Here is a 12818-nt window from a genome sequence, read left to right as displayed (position 1 = left end):
CAACATGGTGGAGATGGAATTGCTTAATTCGCAACGGTGTGCTTCGGTGTTCGAGGCAAAGATGTGGTTGGAGGTGGCGCGGTTCCACCGGTTGGCAAACTACCCGTTCCATGTTAATGGGCATTGCCACAGTGAAAGATCTCTCTGACCAATTTAACACTTTCGCACTTTACACACTGGTTACCAAAAATTATATCAGCACTTTGGGGTTCTCTGGTTAATTTGAATCATTGATGAAGATCATTTATTGAAAAGAAAACATGAATTGACTTAATTTTTAATTGCTGTTTTTACTGTCCCCCTTTTAACTCGAGCACACACTTTGTTTTAACTTCCATCCAGAGGTCCTTTGCACCGGCTCATTGTGAAACAGATTCTGGTTATCCAGGTTATCCTTTTACGTACCTTTTCAGTGATGTCAGAAGGAAATAAGCAATTGTCAGAAGGAAAGAAAAGGTTGCAATTTTCAGTGTCAAAAGGAAAGAAGAGGTTGCAATTTTCAGTGAGGCCAGAAGGAAAGAAGAGAAGCCTCGCTGCTTCTAGTGGTGGTCATTTTTCTTGCTGCTGGAATTCTGTAACAAAGGTAACCTTGATCCCCGACGAGAAACCCTGCGACAACGAGCCCTCCGACAACGAGCCCTCCGACAACGAGCCCTCCGACAACGAGCCCTCCGACGACGAGCCCTCCGACAACAAGCCCTCCGACGACAAGCCCTCCGACAACAAGCCCTCCGACAACGATTCTTCCGACAACGATTCTTCCGACGACGATTCCTCCAATGACGATTCCTCTAACGACGATTCCTCCTTCCTCTTCGAAATCATGACATTTTTCGATGAAGGCTCCGCCAAAAGAACATACATTAAAAAAAGAAAAAAAATATCAGAGAGTGAGTTGCAGGGCAACGTGGATGAGCTGTTGGGCGCCACCCCCAGTTCAGGCTCACTCCATGACACTGAGGAATCCATCCAAGAGACAGAAACAAGATAGAAATCTTTTCAAAGACTCGAGTTTCAGTGCAGCAGATTTTAGCGAGCGTGTGAGCAAGGAAACTGACTCTCTTGTCGGGCGACCAGATCTCGTGCTGTCGAAAGGGACGTTCTTAGAAAATGAAGAAGAGACTGAAGTCCACTGTCGTATCTTGCATGTCTTTGGTATAATTGAGCTGAAGGCGGACGTTACATCATTTAAGGGGGATCTTCCAAAGAGGTACCAGCAGATTCTTATCAGAAATGAGCGCTTCATGACATATCAATTTTACCGCAAGCATATGGTCAGCTTTCTTACAGACGGCAACAACTTGATTGTTGGTATCACATTCAATACAAGGAAGCATTATTGGTTTCGAAAAGCATATGAAGACGGAAAAGATGAAGACCTTCCTGCTATCCATAAAATTGTTGACTTTGTGACCTCGAAGTTTGAGTTAACGGGATGGGAGGAGTTGCCCCGTAATTGGAAAGATGCTTGGTTCCCAATTGACATTAGCCGATACCAGACCTATTTTAATGGAGATTCTTTCAGTATCATACGAGTTGCTGGAAGGGTTTGTTATCTGGATAAAGAAGGGCATAAAGGACAAGCTTTCTGGAAGGCAGTTTGTGATGCTTCAGAAGGCCCAAACAGAGAAGTTGAATTTTACTGTGTTGCTGAATCACAGCAAAACGTCGATCAAAACGTCGATCAAAACGTCGATCAAAGCGTCGATCAAAACGTCGATCAAAACGTAAGATTCGAACGAGATTAAGTACCGATCTTCGATATCGTTGTCTTTCTTTAGCGTCGGATTTCTCCTTCCGGGTCCCTCACACTACTGGGCACTAATGTTGAATTGAGAGTCGAGGACGGTGAAACCGTTGGGGGGTAACAAGATTGCTGGTTTCCTTTTGCCATGGGGCGAGATTGTTGAATGGCATAAAATTGATATGGATGGAATGAAGAAAGCTGTTCGGAATTGTTTCCATCAACTTCGATCAGGTAATATACTCTTGTATTTGTCTTTCTCGAGCTAATGATCCGCTTGCTTCCCAGTGCATGAAATGGGATTCCTGCACACCGACATCAGATTATGTAATTTTCTCAACGTTGATGGGAAAATCCAAATCATTGATTTCGATAATTCACGCCGATCGAGAGCTAAAAGCTGTAGTTCGCTTAAACCAGATCTTGGTCGTTACCACCCATCATCAATCCTTCGTGCGGTAATAGAGGATTCTAAGAACGACGACTCACTCATAGAGCATGAGTTTCACGACTTCAAGAACAGAAATAACGAAGCGTTCAACATTGCGTGCCTCTATTTCCACGGACGTGGTTATATCTTCACTCCGCTTGACGATGAATTGGCTTTGTGGAAGTGTCTAGCGTTTTCAGTGCATGAAGTAAGGAGAAGAAAGCCGCGCGGGTGGACCGCTTACCTGAGAGGAAAAATAAAGAAACTCGGTCAGTACCAGCATTATCGAACGATTTTGAAAGACTATCGGAAGCATCTCGAAGAAGGAGCCGATCTACCGAAAGGCGCGCTAGAGGAATTGGAGAAATTGGAGTTCAAGCTGTACCAGAAATTTCTCGAGGACAACGGCGTGGAAGTTTGGCCGACGCCTCTCAAGTGCTTTTCTAGACGTTCCTTCCATCGCGAGCAAGACGTTCATTTGTTCCACTCCTGCAGGCTGAACGAGAGGCTTCTAAGTCTAAAGCAAGAACTATTGACTCCTTTGGACCCTTGTTCGTCCTCGTCTTCTTCGTCCTCGTCTTCTTCGTCCTCGTCTTCTCATCTTGTAGGATAGAAGCGAGAAGCCTTGCCTCTCTCTACTCCTTCTTCATCTTGATCTTGCCCTTCTCGTATGAGAATTTGTTACACGCGTGATTCGCAATCGAATTCTTCTCCTTTGACAAATTGTCAGAAATGCTAACCGACACACACTATTACGTCACAACAAAGTTTTCGTGCTTGCAGTGCCAGAGTTCTTCAAACGCAATACCACTAAGACGAACAAATTTGTTGAGAAAACGTCAATTAGGGTCTAACAGCTCAGTAACCTCGTTTTAATCAGCACTTTCCAGCACATCCCGATCTTCCCTTCAGGTTTGTTCCCAACACTGCACTTCTTCTGTATTGTTCTTCCTGAAACGGTGTTATTGCCTGAATAACGCAGGTAGTTTTCTTGTTCCCAATGCTGATCATTGGCATTGCAGCTGATGCTGTTGCTTCTGCAGGTCGGAGTTTGTTTCTCAGCCAACGTGCGACGCTGACGCAACCCTTCCGTTTACGAAGGATAAACACCGTTGCAGCACTCGGCAACCTCACCACAGGGTCTATCAGAGAATGCGACACTTCAGTCATTTGGCGGTAGCTCTCCTGTTCGCAAGGACAACGTGTAGCTTCATCGATGGGTCTCTAGAATCGCTCCGCCGAAGAAGCTCCAAGTCCTTCTCGGGAGTCCTTCGCTTCAACAGGATGATCATCTCTACCTTTTTCTCTTTAACCAACCATCTTGGGAGAGCACCCACCACCCAACAACCTGAAGGAATCTTTTCACTTTGCGGAAACTGAGGGGTTTGAAAGGTAGAGAGAAATGGTGCCACGCAGATCCTCGGTCAAATCTGATTCCAACTTGTCTCGTTTGCTGAGCCACAACCGCATCACCCACTACTGAGAGTATCACTACGAGACTGTGGGACGAACAAACCGGTCTTCTGGAGAGTCGCTTCAACTCAAGCTGGTCGGAGAAATCCCGAAAGTCCACAAGGATGCGCTTTGGTTCTACGATCTACTTTGATTCTATCATTCACAGGAGCGACGAGTGCAGGAACTATACTCTACACGATTAGAGTGAATCTCAAAGTGGCAATAACAACCCTTTGGTAACGTGTACTCTTCATTTATGTTCTTGTAATTAGATTGGATCTTGATGGGCAGGTTTCGTTGAGTAATATTATATTCAAGAAATGGCTACAAGGTAGATCTGTTGCTCTAACGACGCCGTTCATTCTTCCTGTTTGCAGGCCAAAAAAAGAGAGTGGGTAATTAAAAAATAGACAGCGGAGTGTGTTACAGCCGTGACAACTCTCCTTGATAAGATATGTGCATTCATCCTTCGGTATCCCGAAGAGTTCCTTGTTCTTTCCTTTGACCCCAAAGGTCTTGTGGTATCAAATATAGATGCTTACATCTTCCTCTGCGCTTGTTAACGAGGATGTATAGCTTCACTTGAGAGGTCATCACCTCTTGTATCCAATGCCACATGTCTTCTAATTATCCAATGCCACATGTCTTCTAATTCCTGCTGAGACTTTCAGGAAGCAGGAATTGATCATGTTCTTAGCGAAAGAAGACATGAAGTACCAATGCACTGAAGATGCATATCTCTTTTTTGTTCATTAGATCATGTTCGCTTTCCCTTTTAGAAAGCACAGATCTTAACCCAAGATGAGCCTAGTTCTGGCTTGTCGGAAGACTTTGCCTTAGTGTAAGGGGGAAGAAGCTACTGCTCAACTTCCACTAATGAAGACCAAGAGATAAGTGTAATACCTTAGGGACTACCCCATGAGCTCCAATAAATAGTCTTCATATCGAAGACTAGTTCTGATATTCACTCCCCTTAGTAGTTTCAGGAGATGTAAGAAGTTTACAGATCACTCCAGTTATCTCAAGGTCGGAGTCACCATCATCTGGTGGGAGGTTCTTTGCAGCCGTACACAGTAAGGCCACTGCGGCAATGATCCCGAAAGAGGAAAATAAGGTGAAGGCCGGAGGAGTGCTCGTAGGTTGGAGTGTTGGTGTGATTTCGACGATGCGGCTTGCTAGTCTGAGTGCTTGTTGGCGGAAACTACTATGGGTGAACGTGTTCTGCACTTGAACCCCTTAACAAGGACCAACCCAGAAAAATCACAGTACAAAAGAAAAACTTATGGAGAATTGGAAAAAGATTCTCTTGTCGAAATCTTCAGCCTGGAAGCTCAGGACGAAAAAATGGGAACATCACAGGACCTAAGGAAGAAGGAGGAGCTTGGATGGATAAAATTCCAAGGGGGATTTTATCCGTAGCCCTCCAGATGTTCCGCACCTTCTCTTTCTCTTTAGATCGCTTGGCACGGGCAATACGGAACAAAGGATGGGCGTGGAGATCACCAGCAGTTGCAAAAAGGAGGCCGGAAAGCCGAAGAAAGATGAAGGCGTTTGTCTGCTCAAAAAAGGAATAAAGAAGTGGCGTTTTCGACGCCCAAGGCCATACGTTCCTCCAGGAATGGTTTGAGCCCACATGCATCCGTTTCGACAGTTTACATGGGACAAACAACTGCTAACCTTCAGCATTACTGGCACCCAAATCAACTCCGTCGACCTTTGATTTCCGCGGCAATTTTTGCTGATAAAAATGAATTCCAATCAACAAGCGATAAAGGACCTGATGACTCAAAAATTTGAGAGATATCAGGAGCTCAACATGAAAGGGAAAGCTTGGTGCCCCTTTCCTCCTCTTGCACGTTGCCCGTTTCGCGTTCCTGACGCGATTTTATTACCTGCACGGTTTTTACCATTCTCCGCGTTTCTTCTCCTGCACAATTGCTGCAGGCTCTTTCATTTCGTGTTATCGGCACGTTTTCACAACACTGAAGTGCCAGAGTTGGACCTTTGCGGTGCGAGCACGCTTTACCCACCGTCAAAGAAAACTGAAGGGCATACGCAATTAATTTCGACAGAACGACCACAGAACATACGGAGAAGACAAAGGCTCCCTCGAACCATGGAGCGTGCTGAATATTCAGCACGGACATTGACCATATGAGATAGGCTTGACAATCAACACCGCGGAGGCTTTTATAAGGATAGTAATCCCTTTGCCGGCCAGTCAACAATTTCGGCAGTTTAGAGATTAGGAGGATATCTCGCAATAGAAGAGCAGCGGACAAGTTTGGCCTGTTATGTCGAAAATTAGGTGCAAAGTTCAACGGGTTATAACTTGCCAGAATCAGCTCCGACCTTCTTCATCCCAAGATATTTGAATCTTTCATCTGTTATCCCCATCACAAAAGTTACCAGCCGTACTAGTCCTACAGAAATAGTCTTAAATTTCTGTAAATTTGATAATAAAAGATTAGAACGTTATCCCTTTTAATATCTTGATAAATTCGGCTAGTCGGTTACGGCGGGCAAGTCAATGTATGTTGCTCGAGAAGTTGCCCTGAAATCCGGAACGAAGTTTCATTTCAGCTAAGAAGAAGTCAACCAAGACCAACTACCACATTCACGTCTTCTCGATAATCGTCGTCACAACAAGAGGGATCAACTCCAAATCAAATCAAGATAAAATAAAGGTATCGTCAACATCAAATAGACGCGTATTAAGAAGCATAACGGAAAAGTCCTCAAGAATCAATTGTCAAGGTTTTACCAACCTTCCAAGATTTATCTAAAGAATCGTTCTCATGAGGTTTACGAGCAAAAGGTCGACCCCATCCTGGTAGATTTCTCTGTGCACACACACCCACATTACGGGCGCAGTCGCAACCACACCTCCACTCCTCATTTCGTCCCCCACCCCTTTTCACGTTAGTCATCAATTTATGACTTCGTCATTTTATGCCATGTGTTTTCCGGATAGGATCTCTTGGCGAAACCAATTATTCTTGAAGCTCTGGACTTCATTCATGTTTGTCTGTGTTGTTCTCAAATCTATGTCGAAGACATCTGGTTATTGGCGGCCAATGTCGGATTTTGTTTACTTTTTACACCAAATGTCTTTCTTAAAATTCAACCTTTCCGGATATTCTTCCTCCCGATCAAATAAGAAGCGTCATTACACAAAGAGCTTAATAGTCTCTTTCCTTATTTTGTCTTCACTAACCGCCCGGTTATCAAATGCCACGATTATTGAAGGAATCAACATTGACCAATCTCCCAAAATCACGGACAGACTCTTCAACTTCCACGAAAATCCAAGTACAACGCCGGAAACAGCTAAAGAGAAAGATGTTGACGACCGTGTATATAAAATAGAAACACGATTGGATAACATTGGCCAACAAATTGAGAAGTTACTGAATATTCAAACAAATTGAGAAGTTACTGAATATTCAAACAAAAATGATAATGAGTGATGAGGTGCTGATGAAACTCCAAAGAATTATCAATTCTTTGGGAGTTGACAACTCTAACAACCATCAGTTAGATCAACAGGATATTAATACATTGAAAAGTGATAATAACAACAGTCAGGATAGGAAACCAACAATCACAACTACTGGAAATACTCACTCTGAGTTCCACAATTCTCACAGCGGGGATAAATTTGACGTGCTAACTGGCTGCACTCGCCGTGAAAACATCACATGTTCAACAAACTCTCAACGTCTCCGTCTTGACGCATGCTCCAAACTCCACTGCCAGTCTTCGCTATTTTAGCGTAACACTTGTCTCTTGACGTGAGTCAGAAATCAATTGATTCTCGTGAATCATAATGAATCCTCTTTCTTTTTTTCAAAACAATAGTGCGGACGCCATCATCCAAAGCATTGGAAACCTCCTATCTACCATCGTGCAAGGATCACATTCTCCCGTGCTTGCTCTCCTCCTCGTCCTCTTGTTTATTTGTACGTTTGTCTCTTGCCTTCGGGCTATATTTCCATACATTTGTATATTCTTCAACGTTTTTCGTTGGTTTTTCTTCATTGCTTCCCTTATGATCATCACTCACGCATTGTCCATTTTTATTCCCATTTTTGTCAACTCATTGCACTCTTACTTCAACCATTTATTCAAAGTAATTGGGTGCAAATCCAGAATTTCTCCACAATGGCAGCCGAGTCTTTGACCAACTTCCCGAGAGGTGGAATTACTAGCTCTCCCACTTTTATAAGCGAACCAATCTTCCTCTACGGGATTGTTGCCACCACAATTGCACTTCCGTGTTATTTTCTCCCCTTGTTCACACACGAGTTTTCCTTTCTTTGGTTTGCCCCACAAGCAGGCAGATGCATAACAGTAACAATGGAGATCCAAGTCCAGGGGAGACCCAAACGTTTTGCGGCCCGTCCCACTCCAGCCCATCTCCGAAACGAATTAAACAAGCAGATTGACGACTTGCTTAAAGCTGGCGTGATCAAACCAGCCCCAGATTGTCCATGGGTCTCAGCTTGTCATTTAGTCCCCAAACCTAGAAGTGACAAGTGGAGGTTGGTCATCGATTACCGGTATCTGAATACTCTAACTCAGGACGACGGTTATCAATTGCCAAATGTTAATGAATTACTGATTTCTTTATCTGGAAAGCAAGTCTTTAGTCTGGTTGACCTTAATTGGGGGTTTTAGAATGTGAGCTTGGAGGAACGAAGTCAGCAATACACGGGGTTTGTTGTACCCGAACGCGGAGTGTTCGTGTGGACAGTAATGTCGTTTGGCCTGAAGATAAGTCCAACAGTTTTTCAACGAGCTATTAAGAAAGCTTTGCGGCCCCTTATCGACCAAGGCAAGGTATCTGTGTATATTGATGATATTATGATAGCCACGAACACTGTCGAAGAGCATCTACAACTCCTGGAGGAACTTTTCAACCTCTTACTTGAAGGAGGCTTCTTCATCAATCTACCAAAAGCTTCACTCTTCAGAAGGAAGTTACTGTATCTGGGACATTTGGTCGGCTACAACAGTCTGTACCCTGATCCAGCAAACTTAACATCTCTCAATTCTCCGAAAATCCAAAGGTGGGCAATTCGACTATCCGAATTCAAACCAGTGGTCGCGCACATCAAAGGGGAGCACAACAACGTTGCAGATTGGTTGTCACAATCTGTTCCAACTGATGACCAAGAGCTCCCAGAGTGCTTGTTCGTTCCACTTGTACAGCATCTGGTCCATCAGGTAGCGGAACATTTCACTCTACCGAAACCCGAAGAAATGCAAGCAGCGGCACGATTGGAAGCAGAGGAATTCAAGCCAGGAACTGTAGATTGGCATAATGGCGTCGCCTACTCACGGCAAGCACGTCGAATGTTCATACCAAAAAGGTTTCACGCTCAACTCCTGCTATGGTTCCACGCATCCAGATACGGGGGACATCAAGGAGTAACCCGTACCACCAACCGCCTTCGCAAAATTCGTTTGGTGGCCCAATCTTCAAGCATCTGTCATTGAATTCATCAATTCTTGCCCTCTTGCAATCCGCAGAAGCCTCTAGCATCCTCTGGAGGCCACAAAGGGGCGTTGGAAAGCCCAAATCTTTTCCAACAAGTCAGTCTCGACTTGCGCACTTACTATTCTGAAAGGTATTACATACTGGTCGTGGTTGATCATTATTCAAGGTATATGGTTGCCGTATCTACTCCTAGTACGGTTACACCAGCACCTCAAGAGTTATTCAGGCACCATTGGGTGAGCCATTTCGGCGCTCCGGCCATGGTACTGGCCGATCGCGACCCAGTTTTCACCTCTAATTCCTTTAAGAGCTATATCACCGAGAACTTGGGGTGCAAGTTGTATTACAGTTCAACTAATTACCCACAAGGAAACGGCATCAATGAAAGCTCACATCGGATATTAGAAACTGCGATGAAAACCGCGACACCCAAGCATTACAATTCCATCCAAGACATCGTGGCAGATGCTGTTGTTGTCTATAACGTCACCCTAAATCGACGGATAGGAGATACACCAGCATCCTTGGTCTTTGGAATGGGATCTCCATATCCCTGGGCTCGGAGATTTTGAACCCACCATGACTGAAGAAGCACGATTCGCGGCATTGAGTAATTACCGCGGGAGACAGCTGTTGGTTGACCAGTTGGTTCAACTCGAACAGTCAACAGCTCCGGAAGCACAGAAGCTTACGAAATCAGACTTCAAGATCGGTGATATTGTCACATATCGACTATCAACGACTGAGCGAAGTCAAGCTTCACATTTAACCAATGAAAGGAAATACACAGCAGTACATTCTTTTCCCCATCGCGTGAAGGAGGTGAAACCTAATAACTTGCTCCTTATACCATTATGGACCCAAGGACTGCCTCGCTGGGCCCCTAAAGAGCAATGCAGGTTAATTACAACGTTCATACCTGAACTAATGCGTGAAGAAGCCAAGCAGCTGTACCTTACACTGCCTTGGTGGAAACCCCTTCAACAGAGCCTGCTGATCCACAGCACTCCCCTGAAGAGTCAATATCTCTACCGCCAAGTCCAGAAATAGAAGAAAAATGGCTCTCGATCGCTCGCAAACGCCGTAGGAGAGAATGATGCTCAAACACCCTGGGTTCAATGGAGTCAACATGAGGTAATCACAATGCTTCATAGGCGAGGGGAGATCTGAAGTACCAGAAGTGCCATAGGCTTAATACTAGCAATGCTTCCCCGATTTACGACACCTAGTTACGCGTTTGGCTACCAGCCCCATTGTCTGGGTGAAATATTGTGGTCCTAAATATCTGTTAATGCTTGTTCCCGGGACTCTTTCTGTCCTGTGCAGGATTTAGCCGTCTTAGCTTATCACTGATTTTCCAGCCTTTTGCCAGCTATCCTGTTCGTACATGATTCCATGTGCTTTTCTGCTTGTCTGCTGCGCCAATGGCAACGGTATTGCCATTGCACGCGTCGGTACTGCCGTGGCATGACATGTCTCGTCAGTTCCGCTACCAAAACTGCCCGACTAAAACTTTAATTCGTCCTTAGAATTAAATCCGCCCTCTCGGAAAAATTTCTCCTAGTGTTAAAACGTTAACACAATGACTCGAACTCCCTGGACCAGTTGCGGACCCTGAATGATTGGCTCACTGAACATAATCCATCAACTCGTTCATCAGTGAGGCCGGGTTTCCGTTTCCGAAAATCTGGGCATCCGAGATTAACGAAATCCAGTTATACCAAGTCCGCCCAACATCGGCGCAAACACACCCAGATCACCTTGCAACCTTTGGGGCTCACTTCCCACTCGATGCTACCAATGACACACCCTATCCCAGTAGCCAGAAACCATCCATTTTATCGTGAGCCATTTCACGCCAGCGGCCGTCGACTCCTTCGCTGATGCTGCCGTATCTTCCAGCTCAAGTTGGCTGTCGGTCCAATTGGGCCGACGAACATCCTTCCGTGAGATACGGACAATCAAGCCGCAATTCGCGGGTCAGGAGTATCTCGCCGAATGAACGCTTCAACAGTCCTTTGGTGGCCGACCATTGGAACCTAGACGATTACCCTGGAGCTCTTCACTACGGGCCTTCAGATGACGACTTCTTCAATCTTTACATGAGAATGTGTCTGGGTCGCATTACTCGGGCCACATTCGCGGACGCCTGGCTCGAGAGGACCAAGAATGGGATCGGTCTATGGACACCTCCAGAAACCGAAAACTGGCCACAACTTCCCGACGCGGCCACCCAACACGTGCAAAGGATCATGGGAGGAGGAAACGTCATGAGCGACACTGAATGGACGCAAATGATGGAGGCCGACCCTACTCGCAAAAGGATTCACTATCTCCTCGTCACCCCCATAGATTGGTCTTTGTTCCCTCTTTTTCTCCTTCGACGCCGCTCTGGAGCTCCTGAAGAGTTCGTACTGAAAGGAGACGCGAGGTCTCCCTCATTGGCCTTATGGGGGACTTGTCATTGGCCAAACGGACTTATGCCGCCCCCTGCAACGGAAGCTCCTTGCACCTTCGAGATCGAACCCCCGGTCGATCCTTGGAGGAATATTCACCACGACTACCTGGTGAGCTGGTTGGCCCCGTACATCCCCGACCTCAAGGAAGCATTCGAAGAAGGACGTCCCTTAGGGTTGACTTGCCGGAGATAAAGCCGTGGAATGAAAAAGGGAATAGTACCCTCTTGGGCCGGCTGCAACTCGTCATCAGAGAAGAGGATCGGCAGCGGTTGATCCATCCAGTCCCGCCGGCTACAATAAAAAGATCCTCTCGTGGGTGTATGTGCCCCCAATGGCACAGGGTGGCCGGTTCTTTCTCCCCCGACGACGGAACAGCAGCCAAAACAATAAAGTGGACGGTCTACAATTGTTACCAATTTGTCACAGAATATGGCCTACTCCCCTCCCAAACCGGCTTGGGAAGAAACGGCCGAGGATCGTCGTCTGGCTCTGGCCTCCTCTCATCCCTCAGAAACACTCCCGCTGGTCGGCTACCACGTCAGTGACCCCCTCAAGCCGAGCGCACTCCCCTCTTCGTTTCCCGCCGGACATGGTGAAGCCGCCCAGCGTAGTTCAACAGACCAAGTCCGATCCAATGACCCACAACAGTCCCCCACTTCCTACACCGGCCGCACGACCCAGACAAGATACAAAGGTCGAATCGCCCCGGAGAGAAGCTCCAAGAGGACAGGCCGAAACTCGTCCTGTTCGACCGCGTTACAAAGGCCGCCCAGACCGTGCCCGCGGTCAAGATCGACGTGAAACTCCTCCTCCATGGCGACCTAGAGACAAGCCGCCATCTCCGAGGCCGAGAAGAGTTTATCAGGAAGGACCCCCGCCCGTTCGCCGTCAGCAACTCCCTAACAACCAGATTACGGATTACGATTCCCCAGACCGATCGGATTACGAGTCCGACTACAGCTACTACGATGACCGGCGGCCTCGGCCGCCTCAGAAGAAGAGACGTCGCAACTGACTGCAAATGTTAACAAGATTAACAACCCTGGGCAGGTGTGCTGCCCCAAAGGGACTCAGGACCAACACAACAACGGCCGAACCTCCTCCACTGATGAGTTTCCTAGACTTCGGAGACGTGTCCTCGTAACGCTGTCCCATACTCATGCTAGAACTTCGTCATTCTCAGTGCCCTTTGCTGTCAATTGGTTCTGTAAGCATCCAGATAGTCAG

At 46.3% G+C, this 12818-nt stretch overlaps 1 protein-coding gene across 1 annotated transcript; it reads left to right on the top strand.

Annotated features, from left to right (window-relative positions):
• The first annotated feature begins 12180 nt into the window (after window positions 1–12180).
• On the top strand, window positions 12181–12606 carry LOC129617994 (serine/arginine repetitive matrix protein 1-like). The gene has a single exon (XM_055532949.1). The coding sequence runs from the start codon at window positions 12181–12183 to the stop codon at window positions 12604–12606; it is 426 nt and encodes a 141-aa protein (XP_055388924.1).
• The last annotated feature ends 212 nt before the right edge of the window (window positions 12607–12818 follow it).

Source organism: Condylostylus longicornis, unplaced genomic scaffold (assembly GCF_029603195.1).
Source record: "Condylostylus longicornis isolate FDR11 unplaced genomic scaffold, ASM2960319v2 ptg000709l, whole genome shotgun sequence".
In the NCBI taxonomy this organism is placed as follows: Eukaryota; Metazoa; Arthropoda; class Insecta; order Diptera; family Dolichopodidae; genus Condylostylus; species Condylostylus longicornis.
The sequence above is the reverse complement of the archived record's forward strand: the minus strand, read 5'-3'. Positions and strand labels throughout refer to the sequence as shown.

Excerpts from the sequence above, each read along its gene's own strand:
- LOC129617994 (XM_055532949.1), top strand. The coding sequence starts at position 12,181 with ATGGTGAAGCCGCCCAGCGTAGTTCAACAGACCAAGTCCGATCCAATG.